Genomic DNA, 23,069 nt, shown 5'->3' with positions numbered 1-23,069 from the left:
ATGCACACAGAACATACCATAAAATCACATGTCTGGCACTTGATGACGCTGTCATAGTCCATACACTTGACTCATCATCTGGATTTTTATATGGAGTGTCTCAAAAACCACAATTAACTTACAGAGATCATATTGATATCCACAGACAGACTGTGAAATAATTGATGGTAGTGCTTGTTGGCACTATCATGAGGCAAAACCATACATCTGGAGTGTGGATCCTGTGGATTTTTGCAATGATGCTATACATATCAGTGTCAAATAACCGATTGTGTCTATATTCACAGATCATACTACTGTATTAAAATCATGGATCCAGTGTTTCACAGCACCTATGATCCAAAGCTATTGATACAAGACCAAATAACTTAGATCACATCTGTACTTTTGTACTACAATTTAGAATCACAGATCTGGGGTTTCAAAGTGTCACTATAGAAAAAAAAATTCCGAGAAATGGATGCTCTGGATATTCACATGGGATATATAAAATAGCAGTCATGGATTCATGCTTTATGGCGATGAAGCACCAAATCCATTATTTTACTATGCATTCTGTGGCCATGGACATACTCTGTAATTTGGTTTGTTTTGGTGGGATACTGTGTAAAAAAGATCCACAGTGGATCCATGTTTTGTGCCATGGCACTGCCGTGAAGAGCAGGACTTGTGGTTTATAAAGTTTGTTCTGTGGGTATGGATGCGGCACGTGCCTTGGCACAGATTATGGGGAGCATATGTGTAAAATTAATGAGGATCCATGTCTTGGTTCCTTCTTTTTGCATCATGGCAGTGCCAGAAAGCACTGGCTCCACCATAGCCAAAAATGTTCTGTTTCATAACGTTGTAATTTAAAAGCTGAAGTAATTTGTTATATTTAGAAAAATTATTGTCCTACTTCAACCTTATGGTAAGCTAAGCATACAACTAGACTTTAATGAACAGGTCCACTAGAAGTAAACATAATTAGTCTTCTATGCACATCATAGTTTACAAAATATATGGCCACAAATATTATCTGGAATTTGATAGTGGTTGGGGGGATGATATCTTTTTTTTTTGGGGGGGGGTCATTCAAATTCAGATGAATCTGTTTTAATTCTTTGCTTTTGACCAGACTCCATGATGTGTAAAGTTAAGTCTGTAAAGACAGATGCAATGTGTGTTTTGACACTGTTTTGGGGAGGATCCCATATTGAAAACAATCAGGATCTATTAGGCCCCATGGTCTGATCCATGTTTTTCACCATGGCAGCAGCAAATGGCAGTGTATTAATTATTTGAAAGGGTCATTCCCTTGGGGGTAGATTTTAGCTGTGGTCCGATATGGAGGAGGGATGGAATTTAAAAAAATAAATAAATTGTAAGCATATTGAAGATCCAGTTTTTATTTTCTGCATGCTTCTTTTTACCACTTTCAACCAGGAAGTTCAGACCCACAATATGAAGTGTACTGAGGCAGACAGAGAGAGAGAGAAGGCTGATTGTTCTGCACATGCTCAGGGGCACCTTTGTCATTAATCAGAGACTGTGATACAGAATGAGGAGCGGCTTTGAAAATGGTTCTCGGGGCCAAGCCTTTCAGCAATGGTGTAAATAAAAATGTAATAACAATAATAGCTGTAATAATGTAATAATAAAATAATAATAAAATAAATAAACTTTGGCTGATTAACATTTTATGACCTTTTGGGAATTATAGGGTCAGAACTACCGGTACTGTATACTGTAGAAGTTTATTCATGTATGCAACTACAGCAACAAGAATGTTACTTGCTCAAAAATGGAAAGAAGCAGAAGTCCCAGCAGAGGAAGAATGGATACAAAAACTGATGGAATATGCAGAAATGGTGAAACTTACTGGAAGAATAAGAAATCAAGATAAGAAACTTTTTAAAAAAGAATGGAAATGGTTTGTTGAATATTTACAGACGGAATTGTAAACAGATAAGATCGTTGGCAGGATTATTGTAATAACCTGCAGTGTTATAAGTATATATTTAAAGAAGATGATTAAATGAGCAAGTTAATTTGGATAAGCAGAAGATATTAAAAATAAACTTAAGGAACCGCAGAAAGAGGAGGAAGTCAAGTTTTGAAATGTTAAAATGATTGTAAAATGAGTGGGTTTGTTTTGTCCATATTTTTATGACGTGTTTTAATGCAGGGAGGCGCTCAGTGGCGCACAAATTTAATTGATAAATAAAACAAAAAAAACAAAAAAAGACAGATGAAATGTGTGTTTTGACACTATTTTGGGGAGGATCCCATACTGAAAACAATCAAGATCTATTGGGCCCCATGGTCTGATCCATGTTTTTTGCCATGGCAGCAGCAAATGGCAGTGTACTAATTATTTGTAAGGGTCATTCCCTTACAAGGGGTAGTTTTTAGCTGTTGTTTGATATGGAGGAGGGGTGGATTTTTTTAAAAAAATTAATAAGCATATTGAAGAGGATCCAGTTTTGATTTTCTGTATGCTTCTTTTTACCACTTTCAACCAGGAAGTTCAGACCCACAATCTGAAGTGTACTGTTTTAATGCAGGGAGCGAGGCGCTCAGTGGCGCACAAATTTAATTAATAAAACAAAAACAAACAAAAAACAAATTTAATTGATAAATAAAACAAAAAAATAACCCTTCCCTCAGGCGGCGACAGAAAGCGGCCAGGCTCCTGCTTTGCATAAACCCGCCCTCCGGGCCATCCCATCTCCCGCCTCAGCCGCCTCTTCTTCCTCGGAGCTCGCGGAAGTAAACGCTCCGCTTCTTGCCCGCCCGCCCGCCCGCCCGCGCTCTGCCGTCGCGAGCGCCTGCTGACGGGCGGTGGTCGGCGCGAGACCAACGGTCGCCTCCTCAACTCCCGCTTTCCTCGCCGAAGCAAGGTTCGATGTGGCAGCGAAGGGACGGGGCGGCGAAGGAACCGAGGCCAGTTGGCGGTTGGTCAGGGGGGCGTGGCCGACGCTCCTCTCTCAACCGCCACAGAGCGGGGATCGCCCCGCCCACGGGGAGGCGTGGCCCAACGTTCCCGAGGAGGAGGGGGGGCTTTGTTGTGAAGCTGGGAGTTGCCGCCGGCGGTCGGGGCCGGGAAGGGGGCGCCCTGTTCGCCTCAACTTGCCTTTTTCCTCCCCGACCGGGCCGGGGCCGGAGCCGCCTTTCCCTCCCTGGGGGACGGCAGCGAGGTGAGGAAGGGGCTCGGGCGGGGGAAGCAGCGGCAGGGCGCCGTCCCCCTCGGCTCCGGCGTGTGGTGTCCTGAGGGGGCGGCTGGCATCGGGTGCCTTCCTGCAAGGATTCTCAGGGGAGGCGGTGGGCGGCGGCGGCGGTTTCTCCTCAGGCAAGGGGCGGTTGGGTTCGAGCTCCGGAAGTTTCGCCTCCCCCTCCCCGGATGCGGGAGGCGAACCCCGGAGTTGGCGCGAAGTCACCACAGAGGAGGAGCGAGCGCCTGAACATGTGCAGAGCGCCTTTCCCCCGTGGTCGCTCCAGAGGGCTCTTAGAGACCCACTTAAAGTTAGTGTAGGATTGCCATCTTTGGACCCCCCTCGACCTAACTGCCAACTGGGTGTCAAGGGGTTGCCCTTTCACTGCATGCTTGTAGGTGAAGATTGGACTCTCATTGTTTGAGAGTGGACTTCCTCTGGAGGTAATGGGGTCTCCTTCCTTGGAGGTTTTTAAGCAGATGCTGGCTTTCCGCCCTCTGTACTCCAGTTGAGATTCTTGCATTGTAGGGGGTTGGGCTAGATGACCCTCGGGGTCCCTAACTGCTCGATGATTCTATTAAACTATCCCGCTTTAAATGATCTCAGGGGTTTGTTTTAGAATGGCTGCAGAGCAAAAGCTAATAGAATCCCATTAGAGAGTCCAAACCCTTTCTTCTGCCTGGGAGTAGAGAATGATCAAAAGACAGTCGTTTTGAATTAACAGTTGGAGCTAAAGGTTGCATTCATGTGGTGTAATAGTCTTGAACTAAAAACTTGTGGATCTCTTACCCTGCCGCTCCCAGCCTGTTTTAGGAGAAAGGGAGAAAGGGATAGTTTTGCTCCAAATCCTTACCCTTCTCCTTGCACTGGTAAATTTAAAGTTTTGATGAACTTAGGAAGTATTAGCAAGTGTTGCCTACTTCTCTAGGAGCGGGAGCCCTTGTACCACCATCTGTACCCCAGAGAACCATGCTACTTACGGCTCAGTCAAGATTTATGACATTGATAGGAGCCACATTTTTCAAATTCAAGCTCAGTTATGTTCCGTTGGCAATTTATTCTATTCCTTTGTGAGTGTGTGTAATATTTTGTAACCCGGGGCATCTCTCTTTCAGGTGAATGAGTCATCTGATCTGGGGAAGCTAATGTAATGCAGCATTAAAAGTAATCAAAAATTAATTGCCGTGGACTGTGGTTCATGACCTGTGCAAAGATTAGATGGGTCTCCTTCCCTCCTTGCTTTATTTTGCTCTATTAAGAAAGACGGATTCAGACTGTGCGAGAGCTTGGGTGGCAGGGAGAAGTGTGTGTGTGAGTGACATCTGTCCCGTTGCATTTGAGCTGCCTTTTCCAGGCAATTTGGTTTGTATGATGGACGCGGGTGGCACTGTGGGTTAAACCACAGAGCCTAGGACTTGCCGATCAGAAGGTCGGCGGTTCGAATCCCTGTGACAGGGTGAGCTCCCGTTGCTCGGTCCTGCTCCTGCCAACCTAGCAGTTCGAAAGCACGTCAAAGTGCGAGTAGATAAATAGGTACCGCTCCAGCGGGAAGGTAAACGGCGTTTTCGTGCGCTGCTCTGGTTTGCCAGAAGCGGCTTAGTCATGCTGGCCGCATGACCCGGAAGCTGTATGCTGGCTCCCTCAGCCAATAAAGCGAGATGAGCGCCACAACCCCAGAGTCGGCCACGACTGGACCTAATGGTCAGGGGTCCCTTTACCTTTAAAGAAAAGCAGAATATCCATATATGTAGTTAGTCATTTTACACTCCTAGTTTAGAAAACATGTACAGTGAGCCTACAGTTTGTGGGGGTTGCATTCTGCTTTAAGTACATGAAGCCAAAATCACTTATAGTCAAAACCCATTAGATTCAGTGGTGAGTGGAATTGCCAAAATCATTTCCCCCAGAACCCTGGCCCCTTTCTTCTTTTTTATTTTTTACCATGTGCATATAGCTGAATGTGCACAGGTTAAATGTGCACAAGTTGCAGGTTTGCTGTATAATGAAAACAACTCTGCAAGGAATGTTTTCTGTTGTGCCCTTTTAAAACCAGGACCCCTTTAAACTTTGCTTGGGGTGTGTGGAAATGGCAAATATACATGAGTAGTTGTGCTGTTGGGATATTACATTAGTATTCCTCCACCAGCAATATTTTATCTAGGAAACACGACTCTTACTAGAAACAATAATTCTGTTACATCCTGAAAGTGTTTTTGTTTTATTTCATTTTTTTGTTTTGTTTCCTAGTTCTGTGTGGCTCTGTTTTGAATCTTCAGAGTCCAAACTAAAATGACTTGTCCATTAAACATGATCTTGCATCCGGATTTAGTTATGCTGTGGACAAGACCAGACAGGATTCTGTGAGGGTTTTAGTGTCAAGCCCAGAGTTACATTTAAACTGCAGGAAAGTGCTGGATTTAGGGTTCATCCACACTTAACTTACGCCCCGTGCTTTCTTGGCACAGGCCTGTGCTTTAAAGCTCCTTGGCCAAGTGCACTTTTTTCCATCCCTCTGCTTTCCCCAGGAAAACCCACTTTTTAACATTAAATCAAAACAAGTGGCAATTCAGGTTTTCAATGGTTGAAGAGTGGGTTTTCGCTAGAAAACAGCTAGGGCAAAAAAAACATGTTTAGAAACAGCACTTTAAAGCACAGACTTTGCCTAGAAACATTGCACAAAAGGAAGTCTGCATGAGCCCCTAGTCATAAGATTTTTCTCTTGAAGCTCCATGTTTCATCCTCCATACACAAGGTCACACTCTCAGCTTTGTGTTACTCAAACTGGAATAATTATCCTTGACACTCATGATTTCCCTTCAAGTAAACATGGTCTACATCAGAGTAGTTGATGTATTGTATGATGAAGTGTCAAATACAGTGGAACCTTGGTTCTCGAATGGCTCAGTTGACAAACAAATCGGCTCCCGAACGCCTAAAACCTGGAAGTAAGTGTTTTCGAATGTTTTTTGGAAGCCAAATGTCCGGTGCGGTTGTTGCCTATTGTTTCCAGGGCACCTGCACCAATCAGCCTTGGTTTTCAAATGTTTCGGGAGTCAAACGGACTTCCGGAACGGATTAAGTTTGAGAACCAAGGTTCCACTGTACATAGATTTTTAGAATGCCTAACAATCAGCTTGAAGAGAGTTCAATTTTGGGGTCATGTGAGTCTAAAATGGGGAATACAGTGGTACCTCGAGTTACAAACACCTCAGGTTACAAACACTTTGGGTAACAGACTCCGCTAACCTGGAAGTACTACCTCGGGTTAAGGACTTTGCCCCACGATGAGAACAGAAATCGCAGTGTGGTGGCAGTGGGAGGCCCCATTAGCTAAAGTGGTACCTCAGGTTAAGAATGGCTTCAGGTTAAGAACGGACCTCCGGAATGAATTAAGTTCATAACCAGAGGTACCACTGTAAACACCACAATTGGAAACTCGAAATAAAAAGGTTTAGGAGTTGGTTCACCAATCCCCACCCATCCATGCAACATATAGGGGGGAAACCATAGGTCAGTAGCAGAACCTATGCAGAGAAGATTCCTGGTTCAGTGCCTGGGATTTTCCATTTGAAAGGGTCAGCTGTCAGGTGATGGGAAAGACCTCTGCCAGAGACCCTGAAGATCTGCTGCCCGTAAATACAGTGGTACCTCAGGTTACATACACTTCAGGTTACGTACACTTCAGGTTACAGACTCCGCTAACCCAGAAATAGTGCTTCAGGTTAAGAAGTTTGTTTCAGGATGAGAACAGAAATCGTGCTCCGGCGGCTTGGGAGCAGCAGGAGGCCCCATTAGCTAAAGTGGTGCTTCAGGTTAAGAACAGTTTCAGGTTAAGCACAGACCTCCAGAACGAATTAAGTACTTAACCTGAGGTACCACTGTACTGGACTAGAAGGACAAAAAAGTATAAACTAGTATAGGAACATAGGAAATTGCTCTATCCCCCTCACCACATGTGCCCTGTGTTAAATCAGGCCTTACACTTTCATGAAGGAAAACATGGCAATCAGTCCTGGTTCGTAGAGCTGGCACAGCCAGTCTGGAGGGATCAGCAAACAGTGGTTTCAAAAAAGTAGCTGATTTGAAATAGAGTTCAGGGGGAAGGGGGAGTAAGTAGTGCAAGTCTTTTTTTTGTCATCTGGTGCTGCTTGTGAACCAGTTCAAAATGTCATGCCCAAAAATAAAATTTCCCAAGAGCAATCAATTTTTGGTATGTAGCTCCCCAAAAAAATGCAAAAAAAAAATGTTCAGCAGGTTTATTATAAATTTGGCAATGCCTTATACATTGTTTACATTGAACATATATTTATTATGTATTTTTATTTTTTCTGAATAATACTTTAATGTTTTTTCTCCCTTAAGATTCATCTGGTGGGCTGGAATGTCTTGAAAGAGATGAGGATGGAACTGCATACCATCTAAACAAGAATATAGGTAACTTTTAAAATATTGTTACAAATTATGGACCCATCAAGCGAAAATTTAATTCTTCAATCCCATTGATTTCATGCTAGAAGTCCACAGTGTTTTACACTAGATAGCAATTCAGTAATAGTTGGATTCAGAGGAATCATGCATAGGATAGAAACCACATGTAGCATAGAGCTTCAAGTCTTTCATTGAAACCATTGGGATTTCCTAGTTCTTTACTTGGCAGAATTATGCCCTGTGGGTTTTTGTAAAGCAAGACAGTAACACCTATTTTATGCATCCATGCTCAGAAGGATGACTCATTTAAAAATAGCCGTTTCAAACTGTTTTTATTGATAATTTTATTATTCTATTCTTTTTGGAAACTGCTTTGAGGGTTTAAAACACACGCAAATAAAATAATTTTAATTTAATCTAGGGAGACTTGTTCCCTAATATATAAGTATAGGATTGCAGCATTATTTCAACTTACTTTTTCATTGAAATCAGTGGGTCTTCATCAGGATTAACTTTTCATATGGGTTCTTTATAATCCAAGTTACATTAAATCTGAATCCAACCTCTTGTATGTCTGCCTCAGAAAATGAGAGGTGTTTGGGCACATTTGAACTTGTCTTGTATAAGTTCCCGAACTTTTAAGTTACATCTAGCGGTTCATGATTTTCCAGAGGAAGGAGTCCTTCCATCACAGAAAAAGAATCAGAGAATTGTAGAGTTGGAAGGGACCACAAGGATCATCTAATTCAATCTTCTGCAATGCAGGAATCTGTCAGTAGTGGCTCCATCCCTGTGGAAAGCCCTCCCTTCAGATGTCAAGGAGATAACGAATTATATAACTTTTAGTAGACATCTGAAGGCAGCCCTGTATTGGGAAGTTTTTAATGTTTGATATTTTACTATGTTTTATATATGCTGTAAGCCTCCCAGGGTGGCTGGGGAAACCCAGCCAGATGGGCGGGATATAAATACAATCATCATCATCTTCATCATCATCGTCTTAACTAAAGCATCCATGGCATATGGCCATCCAACCTCTGCTTAAAACCTCAAAGGAAGGAGGGTCCACAGCTTCTGGAGGTGACCATTCCACTGTTAAACAGCTCTTTCTGTCAGAAAATTCTTTCTGATGTTTAGTCAGAATCTCCTTTCCAGATTTGGAGGATATGAAAGGGGAGTAGAGGGACAGGATGAAAATGGGATAAGAAACCGGAGGCATTTCTCTTGGGCATGGTCGGCCAATTGGTGTCAAGGAAGGATAAGACTTTTTTATGTACGCTACTACAGCAGCAAGGATTCTTCTAGCAAAGTATTGGAAGACACAAGAATTACCCACACTGGAAGAATGGCAGACGAAAGTGATTGACTTTATGGGACTGGCAGAAATGACTGGCAGAATCCGTGACCAAGAGAAAGAGACGGTGGAGGAAGATTGGAAGATGTTTAAAGTATATCTTAAGAACTGTTACAAAATTGAGGAGTGCTAAAATGTCAAGGGGAAGGAAGATGCAGAATTACAGCTGAAACTGTTTGATGATTTAAGGGGAAATTGAGAAAGATAATAAGTTTAAATTTAATTGGTAAAAAGGGTTGCTGAAAAACTGTAAAATAAGGATGCAAAAAGGGTGAGGTATGGGGAAGTCCGAGAAAGGAGGTTTATGAAAATGAGGTTAAGAAAGTATATTTGTGTGTTTGTTTGTATTTGTTGATGTTCTTATGTTGTTGTTGTTTTGTCTTAAAATTGGAAAATTAATAAAAATTATTATAAAAAAAGGATGAAAATGGGATAACTTTACTGAATGCAACCCTCTAGCAGGGGTCCCTAGTGTTTTTTGTACTCCTGCAAATGTTGTTGTTCCGCTGATACCACCTGCTTGTGCATTGGTTGTGGTGTTTTGGCTACATGCGCATCAGCACTCACTCCATGAAGTTAGCAAATACAAGTCATGATTTCCTAACATGATTCACTACTATTTTCTTCATGTTTTTGGGATCAGCATCTTACCTGGGTCAGACTTGTGGCATGCATTCTTTTCACAAGGTTTAAGAAATGCCATCATAAATATTTTTGAATTTGGAGCAAATGTTAAATAGCTTAGCAGGCCCAGAGAGCTTAATGAACTAATCTGGAAGAACTTTACATGCAGTTAGCGAGAAAACCTGTTGTAGTTTATATTGATTGTTCAGCACATTGGCCAAACAGACTATTTGGCCTGATTCAGCATTATGGAAGAAAATGGTGCTGTGTGGTAATTAGACAGATGTTTCTTCAAACATTTTCAAAGTTGGAGGGCATGGTTGTATTTTGTTTTAACAGTGTGCTATTAATGTTGGGTTAGGAAACCTTTGGTTATTCTCTAAAGTTCAAGAGTATCTTTTTCATATTTATAATAAGACTAGACGCTCTTTCAGACCAAATGTGAACTTCACCCTTTCAGTTCCTGGCCATCTGTGCTTTCCTCTTTGCATATTTTTGTCAGAAACAAAAAGGAAGATAGTATTACTTGAGCATAGAAATAGTATTATAGCATTAGCATGCAGAAACAACAAATTAAAAATGCTTAGAAAATAATATTTGTATAGTGTCATCAAGGTATGTTAAAATGTATGAAAGGATCCCTTTCCCTCTGGGACTTATAATCTAGAAAGCAGGCACAACAAAGAAAGAGGAGTGAAATGGAGGCAGTGAAAAAGAATATGTAGTTGCCTCCATATGAGTGTTTGTTGAAGAGTGCAGTTTTTTTGCAGCATCCGCACAATATTATCAAAAAGCCAATCTGTCTTAGGTAGTTTGTTGCAACTTTATTGATTGCATTACCACAAAAGACCATTCTTGCAGACCACCATTCACTTACAGTTCATAGTGGAAGGATTCACTGGACTAATTCAATTCAGGTTATGAATTGGTAAGAGGGACTGTAATTTGTAAATGACAGTGTACATTGATTGCTCACTGGCTCTTCCTGCTAGGGCTTATTTTTGTTTTTTCTTATTTGTGTCATATTTCCACAAAAGAAAGCTCTTGTTTGGGGTTTTATGTTTGAAAAAGCTAGTTTGTATATTCTCTCCCTATTTAATCTGAATGAACTATTTCCATTGAAATTGTGATAGGCTTAAAAAAAAGCCTGTTGTCAATTATCCATTTGCCATATTTAAATGTTATGTATGCATGTATGTATATTTGCAGTAATAACCCATTTGCAATATTAAGTCTGGTATATATAGATCATAATTTTAGATTGTTTTCTCAAATGTACTTAATAACCAAAAACAGTCTGATACCTTGTATTACACACAAGTTTTTCCATATTAATGAACTTTTATTAGTTGTCCATGCTTTTCTTTGTCATATTGTCAACGAAAACAAAAAACATTCCAGACTAATGTTATATTATTTATTACCATTATTATGCAGAACGTGTTCTGAACTAAGTGGCTTACAGCCCAATCCAGTGCATGTTTAATCAATAAGAAGCCTCACTATTTTGTAATAAAAATCCTGTGAAATAGGTTAATATCATATTTTACATATCTTGAAAGATGACAGCATTCAAGCCCACCTAGTAAGGTTGTCTGATTGGATGAAGAAGGTGTTTAGTTTCGATTTCTTTGACCCATAAAACTGTCTTCAAGCTCATAGAGGCTATTTTTCCAATAATGAAATAACATCTCTGGTGGAGAGCTCTTTCTTTCTTTGGCCAGGATCGAAAGAGCTTCTTTATGGCTCAGTCTAGCAATAATTCTGAACCATGGTTGGCGCTTGGACTGTGACGCTAGAAGAGGCCACATGCCTGTACACTCACTCCTCCTCTACTGTACTTAAGGGAATGAGTTATTTTCTGGCTTGTAGCAAACCATTACACCCAAGCTGTCAAACTATGGTTTGTGCATGCCATGCAGACCAAGATCCAAACCTGATTTCTAGGACAAGTGCAAGTTAACAAGTTTAGATATAATGTCCAATGTATGCTTTGCCAAAATTGCTGAATGAACTAATTATGCCAAACTGTTTTAAAAAGCAAAAATCACTGCCTCCTTCTTTCCCCCTCCCCCTTCTTTTTTGCCTTTCAGTAAGGGAATATTTTCTGAGTTTTTCTGAGAAAGTCAAGTCCAAAGCTCCCTTGTTGCAAGATTATGTGGATCCAGTCCTTGGCTTGAAACTGTTAATGTCATTCATGAATTAATGAGATAGGCATGTGATATTTAGCAGTGTTTTACAACTTAATGGCCCGATTCTCAAACTTGTTGAGTCAGTAAATGAATGTTTAAGATGGATCTTATGACTGCTGCACTAATGTGCTGTCACATGTTATGACATTATATTGGAGTTGCAAGGATGCTTAGGCAGATGTGCGTGCTCATCAGGAAGTTCACATTACAAATGTGTGTTGTGTTGTGTGCATTTTGTTTTAAAGCTGTAAAGGAGTGTTCTCTGTCAGCTTTCCTACAACAGGAAATCCTTTTTAAGGAGACTTGCCTTAGCCAGAAAATCTTTTAGAAGAATCATAAAACACTTCTATTTCATCTGCCTTCTGGTAGTGTGTGTGTTTTGGTGTGTGTAAGTTAAACAATTTATAAATTCACAGTATTAGTGCTTATTTCCAACCAGTTTACAGGAGAAAAGTAGGCATGGTGGTTTTGGTGTTGCAGTCTTAACAATGAAGGATTTTGATGAATTATGCATGTTTTCAGTTGCGATAAATCTACTTGTTCATCTAAAGTGGCTGGTTTGAAAGAAAAAATAACTACAGTAAACTACCGTAATTTATTTGTGGTTGAATATTGATCATTCGCTAGAATGGTAGCCACCTTAGTCCTCTACTTAAAAAATATATATTGCTCACGTGAGTAAGGAAATTTAACTGCAGCCTCTCTGAATGAGGCTTTTGGAGTGATACCTGCATACATGCACTATGTATCAGATTTTATTTGCATACTCTTTTATCTTTAGCCATTTGTTTCTTAAAATAGATATATGGGGTGGGGATTACCTTTTCCTCTTGCATGTATTTTATAAAGCAAATACACCTGTGCACAATTGGAGCATGCTGTATAGTCTGTATTTCTTGTACTGTAGTATAAAATCTTGTTTGAACTTGTCCTTAGGAGGTGGATTTTTCTCCTAGTCAAGGCCTTAACTATCTTAATTGATGATATAAACTACAGTTCAGGTTTGCGGTATTGGACTATAGAGTCCTAAACTGCTTGAGCCTAGGTCATTGGCAGCCAGCATGGTGCATTCCAGTTACAGTTGTACCTCCGCTTACATATCCCTCTGGATACGTAATCTTCGGGATGCGAACGTGCCAAACCCAGAAGTATTTTTCTGGGTTTCATTGCGCGCACATGTGCAGAAGCGTTAAACTGTGCGCATGCACAGAAGCGGTCATCTGGTTGCAAATTCCTTGGGATGTGGCAGGACCTCCAGAACGGATCCCATTCGCAACTGGGAGGTACCAATGTATTGTGAACTGCAGCTCACCTCGGTCCCATCAAGCATGGCTATTGGTCAGAGATGATGGGGGAAAAGCTGTTGTCAGCTTATGTTGTATCTTATGCACTGACTGATTTGGTCACAGTTCACAAATCTGGAGGTCCACAGCATCTGGAGGGCACCGTGTTAGCTATCCCAGGAGTAAGTTATTTGAGATAAAAACCTGTCCAGTTAGTAATAGCATGTACTGAAACCTTCCTGGTGCTGCTGCAGCCTGCATCAACTTATCTTACAGCAACCAGGGAGAGGGCCTTTTCTGTTGTGGTGCCCCCTCTTTGGAGTAGCCTTTCCCTAGGAAAAAAAATGCACCAGTGACACCAGAAAATTAGCATTTTATCCAGACCTTTGCTGGTTGCTATTATTTTTTAATGTTGATTTTTGTACTAACTGTTAATGTTGCCTTGACGTTTTCATAATTCATCTCTTGAAGATGTACGTGTTTAGGCAAGCATTCCAGAACTTGAACTTTCTGATTACATTGTTTAAATTGGTTTTTTAAAAAACTGTTTTAATTGCTGTGCCTGCAGCAGCCTCATTTCATAATAAATTTTAATTGTGGGTGTCTATAATGTTCTGATGGAATTTTGATGTAATTTAATTTGAATTGAAATGTGGAATTGTATTTTGTGTTTGGATTTTATAATTGATTTTATACTTGAAAATATTTTGGCATGTAGGCAGTATATAAATTTATATAACTACAATACCAATTATAAATTGATAAATACTACTACTAGGTGATATATAAATATTTTCAATAAATGCCATATAGTAGAAAATTCTGGTCAAGTTGTCTAAGGCACTGAGTTCCATTTTGTTTTAGGAATAAATGCTTCAGAGCAAATTATTCCTCTGAAGATTGCCTCTTACGGTGTCTGTAGTATAACCTCTGTGCAACTTTGCACAGCTAGGTATGCAGATAAACAGATCAAGCATCTGAGTGATAAAACGGGAGCAAGGAATAAGCATAGAGGTTGTTCAAAGGGAGCCTTTTTAAATGGGTGAGCAGTTTTCAATTTGCATTTCAATTATTGGTGTAGAAAAGTTTAATATAATTTGCATAAATGTAATTCTAAGGATTGTTGCTTCCCCAATCCAAGTGAATAATGCATGCCACAGTAGCTGCACTTTTGCATCCATTCAGTAATAGGCTTCAGATCTTTTTTCATTGTTGCAGTGCAACATGGAAGGTGTTTTCTGTGACCTCATCCCACAGACCCAGGCCTAGTACAATGTGGATGGGGCCAGCTAGAAAGGTTCTACTCACCTGATCATTTCTCCAAACCAAGCTGGAGGCTGTTGTGTAGGAAAGTCCCTTGTGATTGGCTCCATCCGTGTGATGCAAGCCCTTGAAACATCATAGCACTAGCAGAGGTTAAAGCCATAACAAAACTTCCACACAACTTGGCTCCCACTCTAAACGTTGGTAGAAAAACTTTTGACAAAAGAATTTACATGCTGGGGGGAAAGCTGCTGTCAGCTTATGTTGTATCTTATGCACTGACTGATTTGGTCACAGTTCACAAATGAAATGAATGAAATCATGTAAAGTAACTGTCTTGAGATATTCAGACTACCTTGTTTCATTTCCCCCTTAATTTCCAAATCTTTTTTTAAAAAATAACACACTCCCCACGAATAAAAAAACCATGCAATGCCTTGAAATTTCATTTGATGGAAAGTATATTATGCTTCTAACGCAGAGTGGCATACAGTTTAGAAGAGTCAATTGACTGTTTTGATTGGTTAACTAGAATGTCATTTGCTTGTTTTTTAAAAGAAAGAATTGCTTTTAGGGTTTGAAATCCATTTGTTGATGGCTTTAAGAAAAATAGATGCCAATTTTGTTAATATTTAAAAATGGGTAAGACCTTCGGAAGTGTTAGATGTTATAAAGGAACAACTTCTAAGTTAAAAGGATGTATGTATGGAATTGTATATATATTTCAGTCATTGTGTTTGTATGGTAAATTGGTGTTGTAGTGTTAAATCACCATGAATGCAATCTGATCCAAAAGTAGACTATATATGAAGCAAGCAAACAGATCTTTCTGTGTTTGCGAAAAGCACAAATTGCATCATTTTTCTCTTTGCCATGATTGGTATTGTTAGGAATTTATGGGTGCTAGACACCCTAAATTCCTGGATTCAGTAACTGTTAAAATTTGGGTGGTGTGCAACAGTATCTCTGCTATGCTACTTTCCTGCATAGTGAGGCTGTTGTACAAGGTAGCTGGGGAGAGGACAGACACTGGGGTAGTTTGTCTCAAGCCAGTAGGGGAGGGAAGAAACCAGGGGTCAGCAAACTTTTTCAGCAGGGGGCCGGTCAACTGTCCCTCAGACCTTGTGGGGGACCAGACTATATTTTTTTTTTTGGGGGGGGGGAATGAATGAATTCCTATGCCCCACAAATAACCCAGAGATGCATTTTAAATAAAAGGGCACATTCTACTCATGTAAAAACACGCTGATTCCTGGACCAACCACAGGCTGGATTTAGAAGGCGATTGGGCCGGATCCGGCCCCCTGGGCCTTAGTTTGTCTACCCATGGAAGAAACAGTTGCACGTGTGGGAAGGAGGGAGGGATACCAAACCACAGTTTGGCATAGCCTATGAACTGTCAAAGTGAAACTCTTATTTTAATCCAACTTTTTGGAGAGTTGGAACTTGAGCCCAGAATGCATATGTTTTTGTGAGAAATGGACACTTACCAAGCACACCAAGCTTTGGGAATTTCATTTTAGTGGAGTGGTCAAAGTTGCCATGGATTGACAGCCAAAATCAGAAGTGGCTGTGTGGATTAGCTCTCAATGCTAGTTTTTTTGCATGGGGGGGTGCCTTCTTGAAGAAGAATGCCTGTATTTTACAAGTGTGTCAACAAACCTGTTTCTTGGGGAAAATTTACTGGATACACAAGCATAACTGCATTGAACCTGATTATTCCTAGAAATGTCAGTCTAACCTTTCTTAATTGGGGGAATTAGTGAGGGGACGTGGGTGGCGCGGTGGTCTAAACCACAGAGCCTAGGGCTTGCTGATCAGAAGGTCGGCGGTTTGAATCCCCATGATGGGGTGAGCTCCTGTTGCTTGGTCCCAGCTCCTGCCAACCTAGCAGTTCAAAAGCATGTCAAAGGGCAAGTAGATAAATAGGTACCGCTCCGGCGGGAAGGTAAATAGCGTTTCTGTGTACTGCTCTGGTTTCGGCAGAAGTGGCTTGGTCATGCTGGCCACATGACCCGGAAGCTGTCTGCGGACAAACGCCGGCTCTCTCGGTGTATAGAGTGAGATGAGCACGCAACCCCAGAGTCGTCCATGACTGGACCTAATGGTCAGGGGTACCTTTACCTTTACCTTTACTTTTACTGAAATTCCCATGAACTTGCTTGCAGTTAGTGAGGAAAGACCTTAACCACAGGTGACCTGCTCAGCCAAGCCTAAGCTTAAGTAAGTGTGCTGCAGGAGTAAACAAGACTGGGAAGAGCAAAGTGTCTGCGTTCCTCTCCAGGATCCCACACATTCACACAGTCCTGGTAAGCCATTGTTTGGCTTACTGTGCTATGTGAATGGGCCATTGTGTGTTAAATTGTAAAGACACCCCCAAAACAGTGCTACCAGTAATTTTATACAAACATATTAAGTAGAATAAATGGGGGGGGGAATCAAAGGCTCAATTAAAAATACTATACTAATTTTTTTTAATAAAAATTAAAAAAAATTAAACATGCAGTCATGCTAGGGACTACTGATAAGTAGTTTTTTGTAGAGTAGGTAAGTAGGTAAGTAAAGGTAAAAGGTAAGTAGGTAGGTAGGTAAGTAAAGGTAAAAGGTAAAGGACCCCTGGACGGTTAAGTCCAGTCAAAGGCGACAATAGGGTTGCGGTGCTCATCTCGCTTTCAGGCCGAGGGAGCCGGCGTTTGTCCACAGCTTTCTGGGTCATGTGGCCAGCATGACTAAACAGCTTCTGGCGAACAGAAAACCGTGACGGAAACCAGAGTGCACGGAAATGCCGTTTACCTTCCTGCCACAGCAGTACCTATTTATCTACTTGCACTAGCGTGTTTTCGAACTGCTAGGTAGGCAGGAGCTGGGACAGAGCAACAGGAGCTCACCCCGTTGTGCGGATTCAAACTGCCAACCTTCTGATCGGCAAGCCCAAGAGGCTCAGTGGTTTAGACCACAGCACCACCCACATCCCTTCTTATATAGGTAACCACTGTTGGGGATATGAGGTTTTGTGAATCTGTTCTCAGCTGTTCACCATGAGTTGGATGGTACTGGCATATCTGAATAAACCTTCATCAACCTTTAATCCTTCTATTCATCCATCTCGCACAACTTGTGCTAGATTTTTAACAACAACAGCTCATCATGATAGTATGAGGGCAGTTTTGCACATCGTTTTAAAATTGGTTGCATGAATCGGGCCTCAGACTCTTAAAATACGTTGCGTTGACTATGTGAGTTTTTATCATTAAACTCCATACCTCCTGTCAAATTTAGGATTCTGCTTTGATGCAAAGCCTTTTTTCAGTCTGCTTATTATTCAGGAGCTGCATATGTTGAGAAATGATGATTAATTACATTGCAAGTTGTTCTGCTGTCTTATCTTTTAAAACAGCATGTGCTGAGCAAAAGTAGAGCACTTGGTTGGCAGCTCTAATTTAATCAATTTAGAAACTCAGTGCAATATGGAAAATCCCTGCTTTTTTAGCCCATGCAAATTTAATGTTAATAGAAGTCAATACTCTGTTTCAACAATTTTGCATGTGTGGAAACAATTAGAGGGGGTATAAATTCTTCAGAAAAATCAACCCACCTATTTGAATCTAGCCAAAGCATACCTGGGGTTGCTGAATCTCTAATTGGTTATCTTTTCTAATTTTCATTGCAATTGCATGTTCTAAAAAATTGTAAATTACAGTTCTTACAGAAGGTTCAGACAATGTAAATAATGTTTTAGAGCTGTTATGCCTGCATAATAGTCTAGGTTTCTAGAATGCTAGTAAATATGTATTAGCTGCGGTATCGCAAAAATTCAGACAGTATCAGTTGAAGAGGACCAGCTGACCCAAAGGCTGAGCGTGGCATATACTGATTAAGGCTGCTTATGTGATGCAGGACTGCTGAAGGGACTGGAAGCCCTTGGCCTGAGATTAGCTGAATTGTCTGCCATGTGTGAAATGACTCTGTCACTGAGGTAAAAATGTAATGTTTACCAGCCATAGTTTGGGGGAGAGAAGTCTACAGTGACCTTCCTCTGAAAGGCAGTGCTTGTGGAGTTGCATTTTCACAAGTATATAAACTTGACTGGAAATGCTGATTCAAGCTGAAATAAGCACAAGCAAAATATGAGCAATTTTTCTGCACCCCATTCATAAAAGGGCAAATCCTCATGGCTTGTAGTAGTCAGAAAAGTTTTTGTTGTTTATGTTTTATTATATTTGCTTTGCTTTGCTTTTCTTCTTTTAGACAACATTCAATAATTGAAAGGAAGAAACCAAGGGAGGGGGGACGAAGCAGGAGCCACGCTTGAATTACGTTGCTGAGAAAAAGCACTGTTGGGCCACATCCATATTACTTAGTTACTCTGAAAATATGCATATATGTTAACATACTCTGACTATGCATATATGTTAACATACTCTGTCCAAATAAGTGTTTGGAAGTTGCTGTCTATAGTAAGCTGTACACTCAAACATGGAAAAGGGATTAGTCAAGAGAACCTGGGTACTTGCTAGTTCCGAGACACCAGTGATGTGGGGTGGGAAATTGTCCACAGAGGCATACCTATGGGTTGACTAGATTGGCCCCCACCAAGTGTGTAACCCCAGGCTCAAAAATCGTGCCTCTCCACTCATATTTGTTTTGTCAGATTTGTGTTCCTGTTTGTTCATGTCATTGGGGGGGAAGGCTTGTCCCTTCTAAAGACAGCCGTCTTGTGTGCTTAAAATAACTGATGGGGAAAGCTATTCTCTTTTTTAAAAAGTTACATCAATATTTTATAATGGAGAAAGACACAATAGAAACCAAAATTGGAATTGTTCTATGTTCAGTTTACCCTGTATTGGAATGACTCTTACATATGTGTGGTCATTAACTGAAGCAGAATATTTCAGTGGGTTTTGAAATCATGGTGGTGATTCAGTTCTTTCTCCCACTTCTCTCCCCCCCCCACCCCAATATTTGTAAAGGAAAGGGTTAACAGGATAAGTAACAGAGCCTCTGAGAGAGCATAGGAATTGTGATCTTAGTCATTTGTGGTTTAGGAAAAAGAGCTTGTGGGCAGTCTCTGAAAGTGCTTTTATACAAGCTGTTAGTGCTGGCAGGAGTTAATGGTAAGAGGATGAGGAGACAAGCGAGAGAAAAGGCAGTAGATGCTTTAATGAAGCTGATTAGTGTCTTTCCTGATGAAAGTAGCAATTCAGCCTTCTCTGTTCGTTTTCTTTTTAATTACCCTTTCTAATTATTTAGATAAGAGGGTTTCCTACAAAATCCTGTACTCCATATTTGAATGTAATAGTATTCTTTCAAAAGAAAGAAAAGGAGGAAAAGGGGGAGTGACACCCATCTACTCATAAACAGGCAGACCATGTGTTTCTCTTGTCCTGGTTGGATGAACAAATCTTCTTTATGTGCATTGCTGCTTGCCCTGTTGCCTAGACGATAACTTGCTCTCACTGAAGATGTCTGGCTCTCGTAAAGAGTTCGACGTGAAGCAGATTTTAAAAATCAGATGGAGGTGGTTTGGGCACCAGCAATCTACTCCTAAACCTAGCATCGACTGCCAGCCAGGAGACTTCTGGGACAGAGGACATAATGCAACTACTGGTGGGATAAAGTTCCTGAATCCAGGCACCCTACCACTGCCTTTTACATCAATTGGTTTTCCGAAGTCCAACCAACAGGCTTTCCAGAATTCACCTTCTTGGCCAATGGCATCCAGCTCTGAACTGCCTACATTTGAGATCACCGCAGAGGACTGTGAAGGTGCACATTGGCTTGAAAGACCATATGCTGAAGACGGAGCTAGTGAAGAAGAAAATGTATCTGACAGCAGTTCATGCAGGTTGTTACTTCCTTATTGTGAGAAATTAGTTGTGCCCTATATTTATATGCATAAAATGGGGGAGGGGTACACCTTCCACTGTGGTGCTGTAAAAATACTTAACCATGGTGCAGCCAAGGAACTGGAATTCTAACTATTTTGCAGTGTATATATAATGTTTCTTTCACTGGTACTGGAAACCTGTATCAAAAGTATTTCTAAAGAGGCTGGAGATGGAATTTGCATTCTGTAGCAGCTACATTTTCAAGGCTCTGTGAAGAAGGGTTGATGGAACTAGGAGGCAGATATTTTAGCTGTAATCTCTAGGTATGTTCTGCATTCTAATGTGTTACCTTGACCTATTTTTTTCTGGAAATTACTACTTGTGTTCTGAAGATGAGGCAGAAACAGAGTAATATTTAAGGTTAGTTTTTGAGGCTGTTTGAACCAGTCTAGCCCAAAAAAGGTTGGGTGTCATACTGTAGAGAATATATGACTGGGGTTGCATTTATGGTAAAATTAAAATAATATTTTGCCATAACATTATGCTAGTTGAACATTTTAGGTATTTTGTTGTATTTGAGACAGCAATCCTATATACACTTACCTAAGAGTAAATCCAATTGAACTTACTGAGAAGACATATATTTGATTGCTCTGTAATAATTTACCCTACAGTGTTTATTTTCCAGTAGAATTTTTTAAATTGCAATTTTATTTTGGGGGGAGGTGTCAAGTTTTCTTTTATCTTCTTTAATTTATTCAGCTGTATACTACAGAAGTGGTGCTTTTAAAATGTATTTTGCTACTTTGCACTTTGTAATGTTGTGTATTGGTGAAGCTAGTTGCTGATTGATCCCTCCAGTCAAAGTGTATTTGGTTTTTTGCACTGAGAAGAAATCATATTTCAGAAGGGTAGGAGAGTTGGAAGGAAAAACACAAATTGACTTATTTTTCAATGCATTTTTTAAGAAGTGCCATGTGGAAAAATTGTATGGAAGCTGAAGGTTTAAATCCAAAATGTTTGAAAAAGTAACTAGGTAAATAATAAAAGTAGATGGCTAGAGTAATATTTGTACCTCAGGCTACATGGACTGATTTTAGTGTTAAAAAAAATCTGTTCAGTGTTTGTACAAAGACATTACTGTTAGTACACAAATTATTTGCAAGGTGTCAAATGAATTATGTAAAAGAAAGGTCCCATTCTTGCAGAGATGTTTATCTGGAGTACAAAGTAGCACAGAACAGCAATTCTGGTTTCTTTGTGATCATCATTAAAGTGGTCCGGGGGCTGGTTAAATAATAAATGTGGAAGAAAACATTAGCATCTCTCCAGACACAGCATCCCCAGATAATAGAAATACTGTATCCCCACCACTACCTCCATTTGCACTTGCAAACATGCTAATGTATATGCAGGTTAATGGGCATGATCCAATCCCATGTTTGCATGCAATGGAAGATGACTGTAGAGAAGTGCAAAGTCTGGAGGTCAAGGGTACATGCCATTTATTCATCCAGCCCTCTGTAGCTGTGTGAAGTTACAAAACAACACCAGGCATGCTACAATAAAGTGCTATACACTTTCCAACAAGGTGTCAATCCATTCTTGCAGTTCTCCCCTTACCAGCTCCCAGCCCAGGCATGCATTTTTGCCAATAATCACAACATGCTCAGTGTCCAGCTGCATCAACATGATTAGGAATAAAAGGGCCTATTGTGTGAGATGTGGCCAGCACGTGTGTCTCTGACCCTACAGGATTTATCACTTTAGCTAAGAAGAGGTGGAAAGGTCTAGTAGAACAATGCACTCGGGTCTTAAGTCTGCTGAAGGTTGGGTCCAGAGTGGTCAAAGCATTCTGGTTCAAAAGGCTTCCTTCTCCACTATTCTGGCTGCTTAGATTGCCTGCCTAGTTAGGACTTTTTGGGATTCCCCCCTTGTGATGCCACCTTCTTGCATGAAATCCATTGGCATGGGGAACAGCATGTAAGTAGACATTCATCTCTCTGTTTATAAAGGCTGGAGTGTTGCCAGTATTTAGTATTTTTTTCCTTCATCTTTTTTTAATTTTACTTATTTTACTTGCTGTCAACAATGGGAATTTTGGTTGTGTTTTCTTGTAAAACAAGGCATAGCTTTCTTCATTAGAAATATTTTCTGATGTCAAAAACTTTATCAAAATCTTTTGCTTCATAATTTTTACTTAAGATATGAGTAGTGAAAGATGAATAAAAACAAAAACAATGCACACCTATGTCTTTCATTAGCATTTAAATCTCCTTTCTCCTATGGATTTAATGAAATGTAGACTTTTCCTGTGGAATTCCATTTGTAGTGTTACAATTGATAGGGACCTAAGACATACCAGAAATTGCCTAGACTTCTGGAGTTGGATTGCAGAATTACTGTAGTATCTTAACAACAGAGATGCTTGCAGTTCAGAAACAGCTAAAGCTGGTAGCTGAAGCATTCATGTAAATAAAAGTTGTGATGATGGTGTCAATGTGTACTACTATTTGTTCTGGGGATAATTAAATTACCTGCCATGTTGCTGGAAATAGAACCTAACCTTGGCATAGAAGATTGTCTTTAGCAACCTCTCCTGGGTGCTATTTCTTTAAAAATGTAAAATTATGGATGTAAAATTTAGCCAAAGGTGCTGTCTACACCTTAGTGTTCAGTTGTAGGTTATGCACATACTTGAAAATGGTTGAAATGATTTAGTTGCTTTATAGTGATGTATTTTCTGTTTGTTTGTTTGTTTGTTTGCTTGCTTGCTTGCTTGCTTGCTTGCTTGCTTGCTTGCTTGCTTGCTTTTTTAAAAATTTGAGTGGCTCTAAATTATCTTATAGATATGAATTGCAAAAGTCTCAGAACAAAGTTAGGATTGGAGAAAACAATTTTTC

General features: G+C 40.3%; 1 protein-coding gene across 3 annotated transcripts in view; it reads left to right on the top strand.

Moving 5' to 3' along the window:
* Positions 1–2,927: 2,927 nt before the first annotated feature.
* KLHL5 (kelch like family member 5) overlaps positions 2,928–23,069 on the top strand; it is a 52,017-nt gene continuing 31,875 nt past the window's right edge. The window contains exons 1-2 of one of the 3 annotated variants that reach the window (XM_079989702.1): positions 2,928–3,179; positions 7,557–7,628. Coding sequence is in view for 1 of the 3 variants with exons in the window: in XM_079989701.1 (XP_079845827.1) it covers positions 19,801–20,183 (383 nt within the window). In the remaining 2 variants the exon portion in view is untranslated. Of the gene's footprint in view, positions 3,180–3,337; positions 3,638–7,556; positions 7,629–19,697; positions 20,184–23,069 lie in introns of those variants that run through there. The other 2 variants (XM_079989703.1, XM_079989701.1) reach the window with 2 other exon arrangements.

The sequence above is a fragment of the Podarcis cretensis genome (genome assembly GCF_951804945.1).
Source record: "Podarcis cretensis genome assembly, chromosome: 9".
Lineage (NCBI taxonomy): Eukaryota > Metazoa > Chordata > Lepidosauria > Squamata > Lacertidae > Podarcis > Podarcis cretensis.
The sequence above is the reverse complement of the archived record's forward strand: the minus strand, read 5'-3'. Positions and strand labels throughout refer to the sequence as shown.